The 22,455-nt window shown below is 61.2% G+C and overlaps 1 protein-coding gene across 3 annotated transcripts; it reads left to right on the top strand.

The window, feature by feature from the left end:
- Positions 1-2,618: 2,618 nt before the first annotated feature.
- On the top strand, positions 2,619-20,213 carry GTSE1 (G2 and S-phase expressed 1). Of its 3 annotated transcripts, none has more exons than XM_053662274.1 (12): positions 2,619-2,679; positions 2,973-3,073; positions 6,640-6,697; positions 6,791-7,388; positions 9,562-9,723; positions 10,261-10,387; positions 12,523-12,879; positions 15,256-15,328; positions 16,804-17,019; positions 18,359-18,539; positions 18,883-19,074; positions 19,522-20,213. In XM_053662274.1, the coding sequence occupies exons 2-12, from the start codon at positions 2,995-2,997 to the stop codon at positions 19,603-19,605; spliced, it is 2,127 nt and encodes a 708-aa protein (XP_053518249.1). In that variant the 5' UTR covers positions 2,619-2,679; positions 2,973-2,994; the 3' UTR covers positions 19,606-20,213. The 3 variants fall into 3 exon arrangements, with proteins under 3 accessions (XP_053518249.1, XP_053518248.1, XP_053518250.1); XM_053662273.1 differs by lacking the exon at positions 2,619-2,679 and adding an exon at positions 2,687-2,836; XM_053662275.1 differs by lacking the exons at positions 2,619-2,679; positions 12,523-12,879 and adding an exon at positions 2,687-2,836.
- Positions 20,214-22,455: the final 2,242 nt, after the last annotated feature.

Here is a 22,455-nt window from a genome sequence, read left to right as displayed (position 1 = left end):
TCACCTCCTTGGGTCGAGACCAGTGTCACCCAACGTGTGGCCTGTTGATTGAACTCGTTGTTGAATGCATAAGGGAATGAAGCAGAACCCTACCGGGGGCAGGAAAAAAAGAATCTACAGTGAGAGGCCAATCACAAAAGAGAAGAAAAGGCTTAAGAGGCAGATGGAGGGAAGATAAGAGTTTAGAGTTTGCAGCAACAAGTCCTTAAGCACTGGTGCTGTTCACTGAGCACCTACTAGGTGCTGACTGGCTGCAGGAAGAGGGGCATCGGGAATGGGTGTTGGGGCCCCTTACCCCCAGCAGCGAAGTGGGGATCTGACACCTGAGCCAACACCCCCCCCAAGTTGAAGACCCTCTATCCTGCTGCCACACACAGCTGCCCCGTGGTCACGAGTCAGGCAAGGCTGGCCTTGGGACCATAGGTGAGACCCAGCAGCACCAAGCCAGCTGCTGCCTCCAGCGGGTGGAGGGAAGCCTGGGGCTCCTGGGCTGCCGGGCCCGACAAAGCGGCAGGACCCCAGAGCGGGGGCTGGGAGATGACCCACCTGCACCCTCCTCTGAGCCCCTCTCTCTATCCAGGCCTGGAGCAGGGCCACTCCCGGGCTTCCCTGTTTCCTGAGCCAATGGATTCTCCTCTTTCTAAAGCCTGCAGGAAGCTGGTTTTCTGGTTCTGGCACCCAGAGGCTGTTGGCCAGGACTCGCAGCCGGGGTTTGCACCTGGGTCTGTCTGGCACCATCTCTCTCCAGTGAAGCAGGATCTTGTGCCAAAGATGAAGGGACGCAGAAAGGAGCCTGTGATCAGAGGCTCAGGTGGGAATCCCGGGGTCCGGGGCCCAGCACGTGGGAACACAGTGGGGGTGGAGAGGGAGGCTGAAGAGGGAGCCCCCAGGTAGGAGGTGGCAGGGGGTTGCCAGGACAAGTTGAAGGGAATGCAGAGTGCAGGCGGACTCCTTCCCAGCTGCTCCCCACCGCCCCGGGGCCATCTTGCCCAGTCCTCACAGAGCTCCTGCCTGGTGCCCTGCCCTGGGCTGGTGAGGCTGGAGGACAGCGCTGACTGGGACCCACCCTGCCCCGTGGGAGCTCAGAGTCTGTTGAGGAGCCAGACGTGGAGTCAGAAGTGACACAGGACCAGAGCAACAAGGAGTGATGGGTGTGGTTGGTGTGACACCAGGGACAGGGCAGGCCGGAGGTGGCCGGGCCATCCTGGAAGGCTTCTTGGTGGAGGTCCTGGACACAGGACGAATGCCCCCCCCCATAGGTCTCCACCCAAACTGCCCAAGTAGATGGCCCCACATCGACCCTGGTCGTGGTGCTCTCCCTCCAGAATCCATCTTTCTGCAGCAGACCCCGCAGGAGGCCCCGGGCTGCTCCCTGCTGCCCTCCCCTTCTTTCGGTCCTGTTGGAAATGCGGAGCAACAGGCAGGAGGAAGCGGACGATCTGATCCAACAGCCTTTATTTGATGCTGCCGTTACAGGGCGGCTGAGTCGGATCGACGGCAGTCCCTGGGGGAGGCAGGAATGGGTTTTTTGAAAAGTAGAAGCACGGGGTTTGTGAGAGGATAGGGGTGGGGTGAGTCTCTTGTTCTTCCAGACAGGTGCTTCAGGGTTCCAGGATGTGAGCCAGGACAATGGGTCAGGAAAAGGGCGGACTGCTCCCAGGGACAGGAGGGTCAGGCTGACCACAGGCCCTTGTAGCTGGCACCAGATGTCTGTTGTGCAAGATGGGAGAGTTTCGATTATGCCACAGGCTATCAGGCGAGTGGGGACAGCTGAGTCATGGGCAGTCCCACGGGTTGGAAACTGGCCTGACCCTTTCAAGTCCCTATCAAGTGCAGCAACAGCTTCATGACACGGTGCCCTGGGTGGAGCCCCTCATTCCACCCTGGAGCCCATCAGGTGGGCATTACTAATATCTGGCGTACAGTCCGAGGCTCCAATTGGTTCTACCTGATTGGCCTGGCCACCAATCATCCTCCCACCTCTCAGACCACGGGTCTCCTGTTTGCTCCAACCTGGCCACCGGACGCTGTCTTGAGACGCACCCCTGCAATCCACACCCCCAGCACCCCAAAAGGATCCAGCTCCCCAGGACTCTAAAGCCAGGAGTGGGTTCCCGCCACACCCTGTGGCTGTGCTGAGGCCCTCACAACGGCCGGGCGGCTTCTCCTGGTCCAGGGGCAAAACCCGGCGTCGTCTGGTTTACGGTGCCTCCGTGCGTTCCTCCGGGCAGGGACCCCGCTTCTTAATTGACATATTAGGACCTGTCACCTACTGCTTTGAAAAGCAGGCAGATGCGCCTGTTTCATCTGGTCTTCACAACAACACTCTATGATTGGAATTTAATTTTCTCCATTCACGGATGAAGAACGGAGATCAGAACAGTGTCGTTGGCCACACGTAGCCGTCGTGAGGCTACACCTGCAGATACACACAAGGTAGCTGTAAGTAACCTCCGCCCCCAGGGTGGACGGAACTCGGGCATGCGCAATCCCCAGCGCGCGCAGGCAGCGCTCACGCGCGCATGCTCCTCCGAGCCGCTCGGACTACAGCCCCCAGGGTGCACCGGGAAAGGCGACAGTGAAGAGACCTTTTCAAACCGGCCAATAGCAGCCCGCTCCGCGCTCGTCGCTCCGAGTTTAAATCTAGGGCGGAGGCGTGTCGGCCAGGCGCAGCAGCGGGTACGGAGCAGGGGCTTCCGGTGGGCTTGGGTCCGGGAGCAGCGGGGTCCCCTCGCGTGTTCCGATCCCACAGCAGCCCGGCCGAGAGCTGTGAATTCCGTTGTCGCCGTCTGGGGCATTCGCCCCGGCTCGGACCGGCGCCGCCCCCGATCTCGAGGTCTGGAGGCGCGTGGCCCCGGGGGCTGCGTCGCGTCTCTGTCCGTGGTGCTCACGCTGCTGGGCGTCCCCGGGGCGAGGGAACCGGAGGACCTGGCCTCTGACCCCAGCTGACCACTGGTCCCTCATTCCCGCAGGGACTCCCTGACAGCGCTGGGCATGGAAGTTGGAGACAGCAGCGACGTGCTTCCAGCCCGCCGGGCGGGCGAAGCGGAGGTGGAGGGTCCCAGGAAGGATGGTATGTGCCCATCTCTGCAGCGCTGTTGTTCAGGGAGCCCAGTGAAGATGTCGGTCCATTTCATCCTTCCGTGAGCACTTACCTATTTATTCCGCGTCATCCTGTGCTCCGTACCCATGGAACTCATGGTTTGCATGCGTCTGTCTGTAAGGAGTTTGCCTGAGTCTGCCTTCTTTGTTGTTAGCTTTTCTCCACCTCCTGGACGCCCAGTTTCACGTCCTAAAAGGGATTCTCTCCGCTTTTATTTGCTGCCCTAACCCCCTGGGCCCAGACCTCCACCTGGCACCTCACTCAGATCATCTGTGGGATGGAACCTGGTGTTTTCCTCCCGTTTGTGGCTGGTTTCCGTTTACCAGCGCTGGTTTAAGATCTTCAGGACCGCCTTAGTGAGGGACTCTGGCTGTCACTTGGCTGTCTTGTTCAGCCCGTCAGGTGTGAGTGCCGGTTTCGAGTACAGCCTCACAGGAAGAATTAGGGGTGGTACCCTCTTTCTGGTAAAGCATTTTGACATCCTTTCACCGTTTGTTCCTCAACATCCGTGTGAGGTGGGTAGACTGGGAACCAAGCATCCTTAACACCTCCATTTTGCAGAAATCACCCGTTCTTCGTTGTGCACAGGAAGGTATTTGCAGTTGCACACCCCTCTCCTTCCTGGTGTATTCTTTCCAAACGCCAGTCCCTTCAATGTGTTGGCTGAATCCCCACTGCTTCTCTTGAGGACTTCAGCCCTCCGTCACCCTCCCTTGGCATCCTTGCTTTTGCCTGTCCACAATCCCACACTCTTCCTTGACCTTCCCTGTTATCTCGCTTGTACCTCGTCCTCTGCATTGCAGAGCGCGCCTCCTTCGGAGCCAGACTCCAGGGCTTTCTCTGCCTGCTCTGCTAGTGCCTCAAACCCAACCAGCTCCTCCTGCCCTCACCCCTCACTCCAGCTGCATTCCTAGGTAACTGGCTGCATCTTTGTTGGCTTCCAGGGCATCTTGGTTTTGCTCCTGCTTCCATGTCTGGTGTCCCTCCATCTCTCTCCAGAGGCCTCTTCCTCTGCCATCTCCCGAAGATGATCTTCCCCAGGACCAGACCCCGTGTCTCTGGGCTTCCACAGGGGCTCTCTGACGCTCCCAGGGCGTTAACCACGTCCCTCTCCAGTGGCGGCCACATTCGGCCTTGAGCTCACACAGCCTCTCCACTGAGCTCTGGTCTGGTGTGCACGCCTGCCTGTTTGGCACCTTGGTCTCAGCGTGTCCCTGCTCCCACCTGGTCTGGCCTGTTCTTTGTCTTTCTCATGTGAGTAAGTATCCCCTCCAGTCACCCAGCTCGTCGAGAAGCTGCCACACTCCTTCAGCCCTCAGTTCCTGTTGCTTCAACCATCAGAATGTGTTTTGGATCCGTTGACCCCTTTTCGGCTCCACACAGATGTCACCACATTGGTCTCAGCCACATCAGCTCACCTCTGCCTTCTTGTATATTTTGCGTTTGGCCAGCGTGTGCATCTCTCATTTTCATAGATCCTGTCAGCTTCCTTTCTGATTCGCTCCGTGCAGCAGCCGGGTGACCTTCTAAAAACATGAGCCAGGTCAGACCGCGTGTCTGCTTCAAACCCTTCAGTAGCTTCCGGGTGGATAGAAGAGCAGCTCCCTGCAAACCCTCGGGATCTGGCCGCCCTGTGTGTCCACCTCCTGCAGCTGCTTCGGCCCCTGACCAGTCAGTCCCCTCACTAGGGCTCCCCCATCAGCGTGCTCCTGCGGACAGCACCACGTTCCCTGTCTGCAGGGTGGGGGTGCACCTGCAGCAGAGGGAGGCACACATTGGCTGCGAGCCGGTGGCGGAGCCCATGGAGGTGGGGGCTTTTCCCCGACCCCTGGTCTGGGGCCCCTTTTTCCATACCAGATGCTTGGAGGTCGCCAGCAGTGACCTATGCATGTGACTTCCTCGGTTCAGGCGTGTAAAAAGTGAAGCGCCTGTCTGTCTCTCGTTTTTGTCCCTCGGCCGCCCAGGTGCCCCTCCAAAGTCCGTCGATGCCATCGGTGCCTGGGCCTTCTTCCAGGTCTAGTCTGTGCAAGTGCAAACCAGAGTGTGTGTGTGTGTGTGTGTGTGTGTGTGTGTGTGTCCCAGGCCAGTCCATTCCCTGCTTCTGAGAGAGCCTGCCTCAAGGCATGTGCAGCCCAGCCCTGCGTCTCCGACTGTCTGGGCCACGTTTATCCTGTCCATCTCGTATAGCCACACATGAAGTGTTACTCTTCCTTTAGGTGCCTAAGTGTGCCCTGTTGTGGGGCGGTACCGTGATTTGTCTCCTCTGCGTGGGTGGGCATTTATTCTGTGTCCCGTGCCCAGCTGTGACAAATGCTGCTGCTACTGAGGACATTGTGAGTGCCAGCTCTCTGGGCCGGGGGCGCGGTATGGGTTTTGGGAGGCGCCGCCGCCCGCTTGCCCTGGGCGCCCGTGCTGATGGGCACCCTCTCCTTCCCCGCAGCCTTGCCCACGCTTTGTCTGACTTTTAACAGTCCGAGGGGGGAAAAGTGGAGTCTCGCGCTGTTGGTTTTTCGTCACTCCTATTTCTGAGTGAGGCTGAGCTTCTGGACGTAGATTCGAGAACGCTCCATTTCTTTTTTCCATGAACTTCATCCCTCCGTGTTCTCTGTCCATCCTCCCGTTGCGTGGTTAAATGTTTCCTTAGCGCTTTGTAGGCACTATTTGTGAATTAGCCCTGCGCGGGGCGAGCTACAGGTGTGCTTTACTCTGTTCATTGTGTCTTTTAACTTTGCTCAGGGTCACTTTTGCCAGGCAGATCTGAAACAGTTTTATGTATTGGACCATCAGCCTTTCCTTTTATGGCTTCTGGTCGGTGTCCTGCACCTTCACACTCCCTGTTATGAGATAGTTTCCCCATGGTTTATTGTTCTTTCAGGGTTTCTTTAAAATTTTAATTTTACTTTATTTTTAAAGATTTTATTTATTTATTTTTAGAGACATGGGGAGGGAGAGAAGCATCAGTGTGCGGTTGCCTCTCGCACACCCTGTACTGGGGACCTGGGCCGCAACCCAGGCATGTGCCCTGACTGGGAATCGAACCAGCAACCCTTTGGTTCGCAGGTCAGTGCTCAATCCACTGAGCCTCACCAGCTGGGCTAGGGTTTCTTTTTTAAAAAAAAAGTGTCAAATATTGAATTTGTTTTTGAAAGGGGGATAGATATTCTGTGGTTTGTAAGCAGGGGACCTGCCTCCAGGGGAGCTGAGGCAGGCGGTCCTCGGAGAATGTCCACACCCGAAAACGACTCAGCTGCCCGGGTGGCTGCTCAGGTGGCGGGGCGAACGCTTTTCGGATCCCGTCTGTAAAAGCAGCAGTTAGGTGTTCAGACGGGCTTAGCAAACCTGGGACGGCTGGTGCTGTTTTAAAAAGAAAATGGAAAAAGTCAGACCATCTGGAGCCGCCTGTGAAAATGGGGCTGCTAAGTGACCGGAAGTCACCCTCTGGGGAGTGAGCTTTCTCAGCAGTCTGGGTGGGGACAGGTGACGAGCTTCGGTGTGTCGGCTGTGACCCCCAAATGACGACAGACCTTCTCCCCCAGATGCTGTTCTTTTGGCTGATGAAAAATTCGACTTCGATCTTTCACTGTCTTCTCTAAGGTAAACAAAGGCGTTTCTTCCCTCGCCGTGGGCATAACCACATTCGGTGAGACCTCCCACTTAAATGCCAGTAACCATTTTCTTCTAAAACAGTGCAAATGACGACGAGGATGACGAGGTCTTCTTCGGACCTGTCGGGCACCGAGAGAGGTGTGTCGCTGCCAGGTTGGAACGAGCCGATCCAAGTCCCGAAGCCAGTCACGTCCACTGGAGCCCCCTCACCGGGGAGAAGTTCGTGGAGGTTTACAAGGAAGCGCACCTCCTGGCCTTCCAGATAGCAAGCAGCAGCAGGGACCAGGCGGCCGGGCCTGGAGACTCGGAATGCCAGGGAGGGGAGAGGTTCATACAGGACTCAAAGCTCAAAATGAGCCTGTTCGAGAAAGAAAATAAAAGCAAGAAAAGCCCCAACTCACTTAAAAGGGAGACATACTGCCTGTCGGACAGCCCCTTGAGCTGGCTGCAGCTGTCGGGCGTCCAGCCCGACTCAGGTGTGGCTCCCCAGAATATCACGGCCCAGGCCCACCTCACCCGGACGTGGGGGCCCCCGCTCCCTTCCCGTCCCTCTCTGCCCCTGGAATCCAGTCCCGTCGGCCCTCCGAACCAGGCAGTGACTCAGAAAAAGGTTGTCAGCAAACTGCCACCGCCCCGAGCGTCTGTCAGAGGAAAAAGTGTGCACTTGGCCGTGGAGAAGGTAGCCACAGCCACGCGGCAGCTGTTGGTCTGGGAACGAGAGGTGGTCCCTGGCTTGTGGGCCTTCGTAGGTTAGCGTGGACCTTCCTGGGGAGGAACGTGGAGGCGTGGCTGCCACAAGGGCTCGTGGCGATGGGGGCTGGGTTTGGGGCAGATGTGGGCAACGCCTCCTAAGTTCTGGTTGAAATGGTTTCTTTCACTCTGTCACAAGACTGGATATTTCGTCCAGTGGGGGTTGCATTTGCATTACCAACCAGCTTCCAAAAATTGCCCCTCCTGGAACAGCTGCTCGTCATCCTCCTAAACGGTGACTGAGTTGAGCTGCTTTCCCAGTGGGTGGCAGGCAAGGAGCTGTCCCGGGAAGTGGTAGTGGGCAGGTGTCCCTTTGGGGCACTGTCAGCCAGCTCCGGGAAGCGGGGGTCCTGGTGGCTGGAGGGGAGGGCACAGGGTAGCAGGGGTTGGGGGTCAGGTGAAGGCTGCTCCCAGGTTTAGCCTGGCTGTGCGCCCAGGGCAGGCCGGGAGCGAGGGAGGGAGGGAGCTCGTACTCGGGAGGAGCTGGCTGCAGCCTGCCCGGGGCCTTTCCCCGCACTGCCCCACTCTGCGCCTGTCCCCTCAGTCACCACGGTGACACTTGGTGGGGCTGTTGGCAGTTTAGGTCAATGCAGACATCTGGCCAGGGCCTGGACGGCCCTTTTTCCCCTCCACAAAAAGTCCTGAACCACATGCCCCATGATCAGGCCCCGGAGCTGAGCCGCCGAAGGCGCCCCCCGGCAGGACCCGCAGAGCGGGGACCCAGTGTGGACCGGGAGGCAGGCCAGGGGCAGCCTTTCATCGAATGGAGAGTGTTTGCATGCGCATCGCTAAGCTGATGTTTCTGGAATAAGGTTGACAAGTGTCTTGTGTAAAGAGTTGACTCAGGGCAGAGAGATTGCCTTAGAATGTGGGCTCTTCTGGGGCCTCTGTCCCCTCCCGGGAGCGACCTGGTGCCAGAGAGCGGGGGTTCCGACCCGTGAGGTGTTGCTGCTGCAGCTGAGCCGCAGGCGGCGCTCACTTGGGCACCCACCCACACATGTTTCTGGGACACGCCGTCCTTTCCCCGGTGACTCACTGGCACCCCTCCTCTGAGCATGGCCTCCAGAAATGCCTGACCACTCGGGCGGACTATTCAGAAATGTGGGGTGTGTCCCAGAGAACTGGGGCCTCTGTCCCCACGAGAGCCCGTGTGCCGGGTCCACGGCAGCTGGCGGGCAGACCCATGGCACAAGGCCTGTCCTTGCCGGGGGGCGCGTTGTGTGGACAGTGCTGACACGGGCTGAGGCAGGAGGCCTGGGCAGTGTGGCTCAGGGGAAGAGCCAGTCACAAGGGTCCCCAACCGCGTGACCCCTTTTACGTGAGGTGACCGCAATGGGCAAATTAGGGAGCCGATGAGGGGCCTTGGCTGGGGCGTGACTGCCCCGGCAGTGTGCGTGTTTCAGGGCCACAGATGTGCCCTACGATTAGACTGCGGTGGCTGTCCCGCGCCACGAGACGGTGACCTCTGTGGGGTTGGGGTGTCTCGATGTTTAAGGTGACGTGAAGGACGGAGGTGCAGCCTCATCCCTGTGGCACTGTGAGCTTCTCACAGCTCTGGCAGCTGGGTTGTTTGTGAGCTGGCTCAGCCCGGAGTGTGCCCTGGTCACCAGGGGGCTGGGGATTTGTGACTTGTTTGGCTCTGCTGGCGAAAGGAAAACGGCTCTTGGTGCCAGCAGAGGTCGGGGGAGGGATTTGCTGCCGCCGCCGAGTGGCTCTGCTGATAGAGGGGACGACCGGGTCGTGAGCGACCCCTCTGCACAGCCTGAGGACTCGGTGGGGCTCCACCGAGAACAGTGGTCGTGAAGGAGGGGTGCTCGCCCTAGCGGGTCCGTCTGCAGCGCAGGGCCAGTCTGTCCTGCAAGGACGGCACTGGTTTTTAGGGAAGCTGCGTAGTGAGTTGCTTGTCGCTCTAGTTCGTGGTGATTTGGTGGAGGAAGTGACCCGCTGCGTACCTCAAACTCGGTGGCAGATGAAGGGGCCCATGTGGCACTGGGGAGCTGGTTGGTGTGGGCAGCTGCTCTAAGCGGGAGCCTTTGTGTGTCTGTACGTGGTCCAGACCAGACGGCTGTCACACCCCGATTTAACATTTTCATTCCACGAAGGAGACACCAGCAAGTCCTTCTGGGGCGGAAGCCCTGGCCGAGAAGGAGCCGCAGAGGGACAGGCCCCCTGACTCGCCCAGCGCTGCCCAGGATGTCACCAGCGTGCCAGCCCACGGAGGCCACCTGGGCCCAGGCAAACGACTGTTCCCCGTGCCCAGCAAGGTGGGTCAGCTCGGCTGCCGCTTGGCTGTGGCTCGTGAGCGAAGCGGGGGCAGGCTGGCAGCCCTGCAGACGGGGGCCGTGACCTTGAACTGCAGTCGGGGTCAGGCGGGCTGACGGTGTGACCCTGGGAGGCAGCTTGGAGAAGCAAGAAGGGGGGGGCTTGCCTCTGCCGCCCGGGGGTCACGTGGGTGGGGTGTCTGACCTGCCAGCATGGCAGTGCGTCTGTGACGCAGGGGTCCTCCCTGCGGCAGGGCCGTGACCTCAGCTCCTCCTGGGCATGGGGACCAGCGTCCACCTTTCTGCCATCCGCTTCTGCGAGTTGGCGGCCAAGCTGCCAGACGCCGGCTGGCACCCATGGCTCAGTGAGCTCCCCAGGGGCTGCTCTTGTGGGACCTGGAGGAAAACCGCTTGACCTTCTTCTCTGATTCAAGATGATGGTCATGGCATTATTGAAAAGTGTTACAAAACCGTACTCTTGCGGAAATGAGTATTGAATTGATGATGGAGTCTTCGATGACAGTTGACATTTCCTTCCAGACGGTCCTGAAGAGAACCGCGCCGAAGCCCCCTGGTGGTGTGGCTAGTCTGGCGGGAAGGCCCAGTGCCCCCGGGGGCTTTTCGGGCCGCAGCTCCAGAGCACGTGCGCCCCCTGTGGCGAGCACAGGTAAGGTGGCCAGACCCTCAGGGGACACTGTGGGGGTGGAGGTGGGCCCGGAGCCCCTCTCATTCACCCTGAGTGTTAGGGAGAGGTGGCAGAAATCTCCCCAAGAGGTCATGCTCGGGGGTCCAGCCGGCACAGGGGAGCCTTACCAGCCCGGGCTGCATCAAACCGGATGTGGCCACTTTCTGGAGAGGGTCGCTCTGAACCACTGGCGGGGGGGCGGAACCTGGGCGGTGGGCGGGGCTCCTGCCGGTGTGGAACAGGTGCTGTTCCCTGCCAAAACGGGCACCTTGGGACGAAATGTCCGAGGCAGTGGGACCGCTTGGGGGTGGGGTGACTCCTGGGGAGACGTGAGCATGGTCCTGGCTGCACACCGAACCGAGACTGTGGACCCAACACTGGTCAGAGCAGATCCGTCCCCCTCCCAAGGACGAGCCAGGGTCACCTCCCAGGTCCACACAGGCCAGTGACACTGCTGATGGTGTCACCCTGGACGACAGGGTGGGGGCTCGATGACCTCTCGGGCTGACGCCAGGGCCACTTGAGCAGAGGCTGGCCTGCCGAGTGAGAGGAGCAAATGGGGACCTCAGAAATCTAAGGGACGTGTTCCTTAAAAAAAATTATCGATTGACTGGTTTTTAGAGAGAGAAGAAGAAAGACATACCAGTTTGTTCCGCCCATGCACGCATCCCGGGCTGATTCCCGTGTGGGCCCTGCCTGGGAATCAAACCCACAACCCTGCCTGTCAGGATGGTGCCCCAACCACCTGAGCTGTCTGGCAAGGGCGAGAAAACGTTCTTTATAAACCACCAGAAGGCACCCCGAGGCTCCCACCTCCCGCACCCCCAGTTGCCTTCATGGAAAAGTGGGGAGCGTCAGAGGCCTCGGAGGGACAAGGCCGGGGAGGCACCCAGAGCACCCACACCCGGCCGATCGCCCTTAGCACGGCACCTTGTGGGCCCTTCCGAGCCTCCGTCCGTCGGTCACGGCCAGTGAAGAGGGCTCCTCCCCCACACTGACTGACTTGGGGTCACGTTGGCAGCCGAGGACTGCCACCCGAGTCTGTCTGCTCTTCTGTCGGAAACTGCACCCTTGACCGATAGGCCCCAGCCTCCTGTGGTTTACAGGGAAGGACCGCAGTGGTTGTCATGATCACAGCTCCTCTTCCGGCCCCTCGCCGCCTCCCTGACTGCATGGGGTAGGGAGGGTGGCTGCTGGAGTCTGAGGCTGAGGGTATGCAGGGGATGGCCTACTGAACGAGGGGGCACGGGCCACCCATACGGGCCGGCGGAGTTCCCTCAGCAGCTGGGCCCCGACGTCCCCGGGTGAAAAGACTCGGGCCGGTGAGATCGAAGGTGCAGTTTCAAAACACTCCCACAGAGCAAGTCAAGTCCCTAGATTTGCTGCTTACAGGTCCCAGAAATGCGGGGCAGGCAGGGAGCCCTCGGAGAGGCAGCCTCCACCCCCAGGCACCCAGGGGCGAGAAACCAAGAGCGGGCGGGAGGGGTGCCCCCGGCACTTGGCTGACGTTCGGGCAGAGCTCACTGGGCTTTCGCAGGCTCAGGGCCAAGTGGCGATTTTTGCAGGTGCCCCGAGGGAAGCAGAGCGGGAATGTGGGGTGCAGACCTTTAGCCCGGGGTCCTCACCTAAGAATCTGGGCTCCCAGTGAGCAGCTTGTCAGCTGTGAAACGCTGGGTGGCAGCTCCATGCAGCCGCCTGTCCTCGACGGCGTGGTACTCGCTGCCTGTCGCTGTGCAGCAGCAGCGTAGGCGCCTGTGGTCGACTGGACCAGAGGACAGCGCGCCAGGCTGGGCACCCTCACCTGCCTCTCGGTGACCATCCACAGTGGCCTGTGGAGCCCGCTCGGACCAGCCACAGCGGCCTGGCTTGTCCTGCAATGGAAGACACTGCCTGAAGGACACACAGAACGTTGTCCCTGGTGTCACGTGTTCCGCTTAGTTGGAAACCGTCACGTGGATGGTAATAGTGTGCCCCACTGGCGAACAGTGCCAAGCGGACATATGTGCTGAAGAGAGCACTTCGCATGTGGGCTACTCACGTGCGTGTAACTTCACATCACACGTTGGAAGTCATGCGAGCCTGAGCGGTAACCCGGTTTCGTGTGGCTCCTCTTCCAGGTAAATCAGGTGAACGTCCGAGGGTTTCTACAGAAGGTTCCCGGCCTCCCTCGGACCCCGGCCAGCCAGGCCCAGCAGGAGCTGCCGAGGCCCAGGCACGCCCTGTGGCCGTGTGTGGGCAGAGCCGGTGCCCCGGGCGGGCTGAGGTGACCCCTAAGCGTCCTGCTGCACCCACCACGTCGGCTCTGCCCCAGCCCTGGACGCCAGAGCCCAGAGGTGCGAGGCTGAGCTCTCAGCCCCGTCTGCCCTGCTCTGGTCAGCGGAGTGCGGTCCGGGGCGCCAGGCGGGAGTCCTTGCTGCACTCCGGGACAAAGGTCGTGCCTGCGAGTCCGTTTAAAGTCCCTAAGTTTCCTGCCGGTGAGTCAAGGCCATCGGGATGGGTTTCGGGAATGGTGAACGAGTTCTATGTAAAGTCCAGACGGCTTCGTGGCGCCCCCTTCCTGGAGCGCTTTAGCCCCGCCTCTGGAGGAGAAGCAGGGGGCGGGGCAGGGGCGGGGCCAGGGGCTCCTTATCGCACGTGCCCTTCCACGTAACACTAGGGCCCTACCGCTCCCACCCCTGCTCTTGTTCGGCGTTTTGGGGATGCCGGAGTTTGGTGTGGCTTTCCTGGTGTCCTTATGCTAGAGGGTTCTCGAGCTTCTTTAATCTGTGGGCTGATATTTTTAGTCAAATCTGGCCAAACGTGGCCATTATTTCTTCAAGTATTTTTCTGGCGTCCCTGCATTTCCTGCGACTCTCAGCACACGCGCTGCAGGCTCCTCGGCGTGGGCCACCGAGGCTCAGCTCTGTCCCCTGCAGCTTCTGGTGCCAGCGCCGCCACCTGTCCCCTGGGCCACGGGTCTGCTCCCTGGCAGGGTGTCTGGGCCCGCTGTTGGCCTGAGAGCCGATTTCCCCCGCCCTGCAGTGGCCCCACGATCCGGTGCTTCCTGTTCCTGGGCAGGGTCATGTTTTCCTGCTTTTCCACATGTGTAGTGAGTTTTTGTTGTCTGCTGGACATTGTGATTTTACATTGTTTGAGTGTGTGGATTTTGCTGTCTTTATAGAATTAATTGAGTTTTGCCTCGGCAGGCAGTTAAATTTCAAGTCTCCTCGATCCTTGTGAGGCTGCTTTTCAGGCTTCGATGCGTGAGTCCCACATCGCTGTTACTCCTGGGACAGTTCAGCCCTGTGCTGACCGGTGGCCTTTCCAGGTCTCTGCTGAATGCGCCGTGTGTCCCCGAGGTCTCCCATCGGCCGAGAGGGTGTGAGTGTGTCCCAGCGTGAGCTGCGGCTGACCTCACGTACCCCTCGTCTTAGCCTGAGTGTGCCGGCACTCTGGGTGGCAGCCTGACCCAGGCGAGTGGGCATGACAGGCGCCGCCCAGGCCGTTGTGGGGGGAGCTCTGCCTCTTCTGGACGCTGCCCAGGCCCCCAGGCCGTTTTGAGTTATCGGCGTTGCCGGCGAGTCCGGTGCCTTGACTGCCATGTAAGGACGTGCTCTTCCACCGAGTGTCTCCAGTGCTGGGCCCTCTGTGAGGTGTGAGGGATGTGAGGACAAGACAGACCCGGCCTCACAGAACCTGCGTTTCCATAGTAGGAGACAGGAAACAGGCGTGCTTTCTGGTCGTGGGTGTGGAAAGGTGATGTCACGGTGCCTGATATGTGTCGGGGAAGGAGGTGGACCTCGGGTCCTTCCCTTAGATTGTCCACAGAGGCTCCTCACGGCAGGTGACACTGAGCAGAGCTCCGCACCGTGAGGAGGCAGCCCATGTGTCCTGCGTGGAGGGACGAGTGCTGGACGGGCTCTGGGACCAGCGCTGGGCTGTGGGGAGCCGGTTCGCACGGCAACTCCCGGGCGTTTGGAGGGTGAGGAGGTGGCGCTGCGGGCGGTGGAGAGACGGGAAGAAGGCGAAATGGGGCAGAGGTGTTGGAGGTGGGTGGGCGCGGCGGGGACCGCGGTTCCGTCTGGGGAGCCACTTTGGAGGCCGAGCTCTGAGCAGAAGGGAAGGTGGGAAGTGGGGAGCGGCTCTGGGCAGCTCCGTGGGGACGAGTCTGCTTTGAGAAGGTGCGGAAGGGTGGGGTGGGGTGGGAGGGGCATGGGGGCAGGGCACGTTTGTTCAGGGCGGGGGGGCACCTGTAGCACAGGGGGCTCTGGGGACAGTGTCCTCACCCCTGGCTCCCGGGAGGTGGCCAGGTGCGGCCTGGGGGCCCCGAGGCGAGTTTGCAAACCGGTTTCGGGGGAGCTGGCACCGCTCTGGGCTGACTCGTGGGCCTGCAGCCTGGGGTGCTGCTCAGCCCTTCTCCCCCTTGTCACCGTCCTGGGGCCTGGAGACCCTCTGCAGGGAGACAGTCATCAACCACAAGGCCTGTGGCAACACAGTGACAGCAATGGGATGTCTTTTGATGACTACGGGGAAGCCCTGGTTTGGGGAAGGGAGGGCCTTGGTGCCACCATGGGCAGGCGTCCGGCGGGTCAGGGGCCCCCTGAGCAGCAGGGATGTCCTCGTCACTCTTCAAGTCCTGCTCTCTGCCTGCCAAGGACAGTGGCCGGGCTGGGGCCTGGGCTCCTCCCTCCCATCCAGCAGGGGCACCTTAGGGCCCTGCCCAGTGGGTCCCCCGTGGGCTTGTCTGAGCACCCCTCGTTTCCATGCCCGTTCGCTACGCCCAGGGGTCAGTGGAGACGGCGAGGCGCCCTGGCGAGGGACAGACCGCCTGGTCCCTGTGGACTGACCGCTTGCTTCCTCTCTCGTCTCAGGTGGACCCCCAGACTGCCCGACACCCCGGCTGTCCCGGGCACCGAGGCCGCAGTCCTGCACATCATCGGGGAGGTAATGAGCTGCGTGACCCTGGAGACAAACAAACGCCTCTGCTAGCTTCCCGTGGGGTCCCCATGGCCCGGCCCCACGTGTCTGGCCCTCACCCCCATCTCTTGGGGCCACTTTTACAGCCACCGCAGCTCATGCAGCCACAGACCTGCCCCTGCGGTGTGAGGGCTGGCCCCCAGCCCTGGCCTGGGGCGGCTGTCAGTCAGGCGCCCAGCGGAGCTGCCTTCAGAGTGGTGTTCGTGCCTGTCCAGCCTGAGAGGCTGACTGGCTGCACTGGGTGCCACCCAGCATCTGAGGACCCCCAGGGGTGACTCTAGTTCACGCCACCGATGGAGACCACGGGTCGGTGAGGTCACTCAGACTCAGTGTGAGTCCCGGCTTCTCCACGTCCTGATTAGAGCTGGTCTGAGTTGTCCAGTGTGGCTGACCCTGAGCTCTCACCCTCCCGGCCGAGCGGCTCCAGCTCAGCACGGCAGACCCCACAGGGGAAATCACGCGCCCACCCCAGGAGGCCTGGGCCGGCACAGGGGTCGTTCGGCGGCCCCTCCCCTTCACCGTCCTCCCGCCCTGGCCCTGCTTGCCGTGATCGGGGCTGCTCTGGCCACCTCTGGCCCTTTCTGATGACCCGGCCCGGCTCGCTGAGGGCTCAGCACAGGGGAGGGACAAGCACCATCTCTGCTGCTCAGCCCTGAGCCCGTCCACTGTAGGCGGAGCCTGGCGCCCATGTGTGGCCAGAGCGGGTGCACTGCTTTGGACCTTGCAGGGCACGGCGGGCAAGCCTGGACGGAGCCTGGCTCTGCCCCCGGCCAGCCTGGGCCGTCGGCGAGCCTTTCCACAGCCCTGGGCTCGCACTTACTGGTCTCTGAGCTTGGAAGCACTGGAGGGGGTTGGACCAGAGGCTTCCCCTCCCAGCACGGGGGTGAGCCAGACCCACGTCCTCTGTGGCCGGATGGCGAGGGTCGTCTGACCTCCTGGGTCTCCCTGAGGAGGGGGGCGGGGAGCCGCCCATGTGCAGTGATTGGGGGCACAGGGCAGTGTGCGGATCTGGCAGGCAGTGCAGCCTCACTTTCCAGCCCCTTCCTGGAATCGTCCTCTGTGTCTGTCCTCACTCAGATCTGCTTTAGACTCTGAAGGGCATAGCAACTGACCTTGACCTGTGCCGTTGTGGGGACGTTCGCGTTGCTGGCCTGTGTTTGTGGGAAGGCCTGTGACTTAGGTCTCTCCCGAACCTCCTGTGAGGTGTGTTATCCTGGCAGCGCCTGCAAGGACGGCCAGGCAAGGGGAACCTGTGAGGACAGGTGGGGCCGGGGCGAGGAGGGACTGGAGGCGCATGCCGGGGCCGGGGGCAGCCCGCTCGGCCCCTGCCTGGTGCGACCTCTTCTGTGGGAACTGAGCCCCCCGCTGCACGGGCCCATTGGCTGAACGACTGGACGCGTCTGAGGTCACCTGTGCACAAGACCCCAACGTTGTCTTTCCAGGGCTGTCCTCGGCACTCCGGCGCGGCGTGCCTCGGGGCCGGTCTCCCGGACCCCGGTGAGTACGCGGCACGTGCCCACCCTGCTCACACCTGCGGGCCGCCGGCTCTCAGGCCTTCCCGTGCTGACCCCAAGAACCCAGCCCAGGACTCTGGCTTCTCCCCAGCGAGGGGCTGCTCGCCGACTATCTTCTGAGCCCCGGCAAAGACCTGCGGTGAGGTGAGGTGACAGAGAGGCTGCCGGAGGTCTGTCTCAGATCTGCGAGGCCTCCAGCAGCCGCCGTGCGGGCAAGGCTGCCTCGTCTGCGCACAGCTGCCCGGCAGGAGCCAGGGTCACGCCCTCTGGGGAGTGCTCGCTGCAGAGACCGGGAGACAGCTCTTCTCGCCCTCAGTGCCCCTGCCGACCCAGAGTGCAGTGAGGTGTTCTGGGGCCCTGCTGGGGGAGCGCCCTCTATCAACGACCTTCAAACCCCAGCCCCACGTGCCTGTTCCCAGGGATCCCGCCCCCCGGGTGCCAGATGTAGTCCAGACTCAGGTGCTGCAGGAGGCTCTGGGGCGGGGACCGGAAGGCGCCCACCCTCAGGCCTCCAGGAAGGGCCGCTTTGGCACTGCTCCTGCTCACTCGGGGCGTTTCAATGGGAACCCTTGGGGGTCAGGATGCGGAGTGAGGTCCCATCTCCCTAAGACAGACAGTGGCTGAGAAAACCGGTGAAGAGGCACACGGCCCGTGCAGTGGGTGTGCCGTGCCCCATGTATGTTGGTCTGCACGCGTGTGTCTGCGTGGTTCCGTGAGAAGGGGGGTGTCCGGGGGACGTGGCGGGGCCGGGGGGAGGTGGCAGACAGGAAGGCGGATGGGGCCGCACTCACACCAGGGAGACCTGGTATGAGACCAGTTACGGTGATGGTTTTTACTTGTAAATAGAGCAAAAACTCTTTGAGTTGTAACAAAGCCTTTGCAATATTGGAAAGGAAATACCGTGTGTTAATTACGGAAACAGCTGGTCTCTTTGGCTTTGTCGTGTGATTCGGTGTCCAGGTGGCGGGGGTGTGAGGGCCCGCCGGGCGCAGCCTGTGTCCTGGGCCTGGAGACCCGCAGGAGGCGGGTGGCGGGCGGGGCATGCTGCGGTGTCTAGTGGGAAGCGGGCACCGAAGGACGGTCTGCCTGGGAGGGGGTGTCGTGGGGCCAGGGAGCCCACCCCTGCCCAGGCGCCAGTCACGCCCCTGAGGCTGCAGCAGGTGGACTGGAGAGCGGGCCCATCTAGGGACAGACAGACGGGGAGCGGCAGGGCCGCCCGACAGGGCCGGGGGTGGAGCCCACTCCCCAGGACGAGCTGCTCCTTGCCTCCTGTGTGATAACTCGAGCGAAAGGGGCTGAGGTGGGCGCACGGTGAGAGCAGGCAGGCAGAGTTTCGGAGCTGGTCCGGGGGACCTCCACCAGTCCCCCTGGTGGAGCCGGAACTGGGGCCATGGTGCTGTCCACGGTGGTCCCTCCTCCAAGACTGGCTCTCGGCCCGCACAGCGGCCCCCCGGAATTCCCTCATGAGCCCCTCCCCCCACAGGCCTGCGCCGGGGAGTGGGTGTTCAGACGAGTCCTCCGACGGGAGCTCTTCTCCTCTGGTGGCTGTGCCGCAGGCTCTCCACTTCTCTCCAGAAAAGAGCAACTCCCCCGCCCCTGCCAGCCTCACCACAGCACACGCGGCAGGAGAGGCACAGCCCCCTGTGGAGACGGCGCCGGCCGAGGTACCAGAAACAAAGGACTCTCCTGTGTCTCGGATCAGTGGAACCTGCCGGGAGTCCGAGTGGTAACCCAGGCTTCCGCTGGCAGAGTCGCCCCTGCAGTAAAAAAAAAGCCACGCCTCTGCCCTGTGACCCAAGAGGGCCGGGCCCCAAGGACTGACAGGGAAGCAGGGGCGTGGGGGTCAGCAGGCAGGTGCACGGGTGGGGTGGCCGCTGTCCCCAGCAGGGGCCCGTCCTTCCTTCGTTTTCCAAAGTGTTGATGCCTGGGACGTAGCAAGGCCTGTGTTTCCTGAGACGCCAGACAGAAATGAGGGACATGGCCCCTCACCCTCAGGTCCCTGTCTAGGTTCTGCTGGTGGACATCCCGCTGGAGCAGCTCCGCATCGCCCCGGCCGCGCGGAGCTCCCCGCCTGCCGACGTCGCTCTCATCGACTTCTGCAGCCCGCCAGGGGCCTGCGGGCCTCTGATCGACCTCCTGGTCAACACTCCGGATGCAGAGAGGAGCGCCGTGGCCAAGCTGCTCCCCAACATGGGACAGGTGAGGCACCACGGAGGGCCGTGGGGCTCCGGCCTTGGGTGGTCTCCGTTCCAGGTTTCTCCCCGGATTCCCAGGCCTCACGGTGACCCTGGAGAGTGGCCTTTAGGCCCCTAAGGGCCATGGGTCTCCAGGCACAGCTCACCTTTGGTGGCGAGAGCTCCAAGTTCCAGCCCCACTGAGGACTTCCAGGGACCCAGGGCGTGGTCCAGGGGGTCCTGGGTCCCGGGTGCCTCCTGTGTGATGGGAGAGCGTAGCTGTGTGAGGGACCCAGCGCGCTTTGGTGGGTGGCATTCTCTCCCGACTTCTTAGGGGCCCTCGAGATGTCAGTGTGCCCGAGCCACGGTGGGGACAGCTCCCTGCGGCCCGGTGCGGTATCCCCTGGTGGGAAGGGGAGGGGGGCCAGCGGGACGGGGCGCGCTGCTCACCCCCACCGCTTCTCTCCTGTAGCTGGCAGACCTGTGCGCCCCCCTGATCCAGCTGAGCCCCGAGGCCAACAAGGAAAACGTGGACTCCCCACTTCTCAAGTTCTGAGTGCGGCGAGAGCCTGGCCTGCCACACTCTGTCACAAGGACAGTCCGTCCTCAGTTGGTCTTCGGCCCTTAGAGATGAATTTTAGGAGGGACTGTGTTGGAAACACCCAAGTGGAACTGCTGTGCTTGGTGGGGAGGGTGCGGGAGTGCGGCGAGTTGGTGCCGTCCGGCAGCTGCGGTCCTCACTGCCCCTCCCTGCGCCGGACGGGAATCAGAAGCCCCCCAAATGGAGTGGTTTTGAATGTGTTTTTATGTAAAATAGCAAGTCACCATTTTAAAAACCAGGTTTATATGAAAAGATAAACATTCTAGATTTAAGTTAAGTTGTAAAGTAAATGAAAATATATTAAAGTGTATCTTGAACCCTGGCTGGTGTAGCTCAGTGAATTGAGCTCGAGCCTGCAAACCAAAGGGTTGCGGTTTGATTCCCCGTCAGGGCACATGCCTGGGTTGCAGGCCAGTTCCCAGCAGGGGGCGCACGAGAAGCAACCCTACATTGACATTTCTCTCCCTCTCTCCTTCCCTTTCCCTCTAAAGGTAAATAAATAGAAATCTTCAAAAGAAATACCTAAAAAATAAATGAATAAAGTGTATCTTGGTTTTCACGTATACATAGCTATTTTGATTGCTCTGGTCGGCGTGCAAGGTTTATATGACCGAACTTCAGACTCCGGTGGCTGCCGGTGGCGACCTTGAGGACAGGATGCCGGGTGAGAGAGACACGGTGCGGCCTCACGCGTGTGTGAGGGAATCGCGGTCTTGAAGGAACCTACAGAGAACGGGCTGCCTGAGGCAGGCGGCAGGGGTGGGAACCGGTGAAGGCACCAAAGCACAAACCTCAGTTAGTTAAGAGACAGTCATGAACACCTAATTAAAAAGTAGTGGGAGTGAAAGTGGCCGTATGTGTAGCCCCAGGTCCGGGGTGGGCCAGGTGATGGGCACTGTCACTGGGTGTCCAGGTGACTCGGTGGTGATGGCCACGGGCCTGCAGAGAGGCTCCTGGGGCCGGGGCAGGGTGAGGAGGGGGTGCTGGACTGGGAGGGGGCTGCAGTCCCAGCAGGAGCTCCTGCAGCAGAGCCCAGGGCGCCGGCTGGGCGTGTTCCCTGCCCGAGGCGGTTCCAACAGGTGTTGGTTCACACTCGCCGGCCTGGGAGGGAATCTGTACACAAGCCTCCCTGTTCTGTGAGGCACTTGCGCAGGCAGAAGAGCTGCTAACTGGATCCGTCCTGGGCTCCCACCTGGTGCTCCCCGCAGGACACCCAGGACCTGGGTCCCCAAAGGCTGAGGGGAGGGTGGCTCCGTGGTCCCAAGAGCAGGAGAGTGACCCGAACTTTGTGGGTGGCCTTGCTGCGCTTGGAGACACAGCCTTACCTCGGAGACCAGGGGTTTGTGTCCTCACCTGCAGCCGCCCGTAAACTGGCAGCTGGGCTCACGACGGAACCCCTGTGCTGGGGAAGTCCGCCCTGGCAGCCGCTGCAGCGGAGCCTGTGGGCACCACACCAGCCCCCCTTGCACCTCTGTGCTGGTGGGCAGCAGGGGTTCTAGAACTCAGTACTCATGCCACGGGGGTCCTACAATGCCTGGTCCTACTCACTTCATAGGAGAAAACTTTGGAACGAAGTCACTCAATATTTATGAACACCCTGTGGTTGGCAGGCTGCATTTCTGCTGGGGACGCGGGGGGCGCAGAGCTCATGCACCCGCCTTCTGGGGGATTATCATTTGGTGGGAGAGAGGGACCCAGTGGGGCTCTGGCCATCCAGGGTGCTGTCTACACGGAGTGGGGCTGGCCGGGCTGCTGCCTCTCCCCCTCCAGGCTGCCGAGCTCCCCGGGGGCCCAGGTGCTCCCTCTGTCTGACCTGCAAGTCTCCCCAGGCAGGACAGAATCACATTCAGTTCTTTTCAAACAGGTGGGAGAAGGCCCCCCAAGAGCACAGGTGGGTAAAATGGCAGCTCCCACCCAGAGGGAGGTGTCCCTGCTCCTTCCGGCCTGGGCTCTGTCTCCGCCCTGCTGAGGCTGCTTGTCCCCCAAGCTCCTCTCCTGGTCCCTATGCGCCCCCCCCCCCCCCCAGGGAGGAACCACACCAGCTCTGAGGGGCAGCGTGAGCACTTTTGGCTGCCACTGGAGGGCCGCCCCCTGGGGTTCAGAGGTCCAACTTCACCTGACGTTTACATTTCACACATTTCCTGGCACAAACATCTTCAGGTTTACGTCTCCAAACTCCACACATCTTACACTGGTGTGGGCAGGGGGCACTGGGGCGGCATTGTCCTTGCCGACACCGGTCCATCCACGGACCTGGTTAAAGACTCGGTGCTACTACCAAGGAGCTAAAATATCACTTAACGGAGAAGCAGCGGAAAAGCTGTTGCCAATGCAGTGTTTCCTCCCCGGGGCGCTCGCTGCCCACCTGAACCCAGCCCCCGTGCGTGGGCAGAAACTGGATGTGCCCTAATCTTGTCCAAACTGCCACTCCAGGAAGAACCTGGTCCTCCAGGCTGGGTCAGAAAACCCAGTGACAGCAGCATGACCTCGGCCACAGACTCACCTAAATGTTCACCTCCACTTCTGCTGGAGGCCACGTCTAGTTGTGGGTTTACTCGTTACTCTGGGGAAACCCAACGTAAAATTGCCTCCCCTGCTGGACACTGTCCTGATACCTCCTTTATTCTTCTGGAAAAGTCACTTATCTGTTCCCCACGGGGCCTGGCCACCCTCGCTTCTCCCCTGGAGCTCACCGACGCCTGCCCTCGGCACCAGTGGCCACGCTGTCCAGTTGTCATTTCTTAGAAATGGGGCCCTGGGGCCTGGCTCACTTCACCCCAGACCCTTAAAACTATGCCTGTTCTC

The sequence above is a fragment of the Artibeus jamaicensis genome, unplaced genomic scaffold (assembly GCF_021234435.1).
Source record: "Artibeus jamaicensis isolate MK-2021 breed Jamaican fruit bat unplaced genomic scaffold, CSHL_Jam_final contig_233, whole genome shotgun sequence".
NCBI lineage: Eukaryota > Metazoa > Chordata > Mammalia > Chiroptera > Phyllostomidae > Artibeus > Artibeus jamaicensis.
Note: the sequence above shows the minus strand (reverse complement) of the source record. Positions and strands in the feature narration are given on the sequence as shown.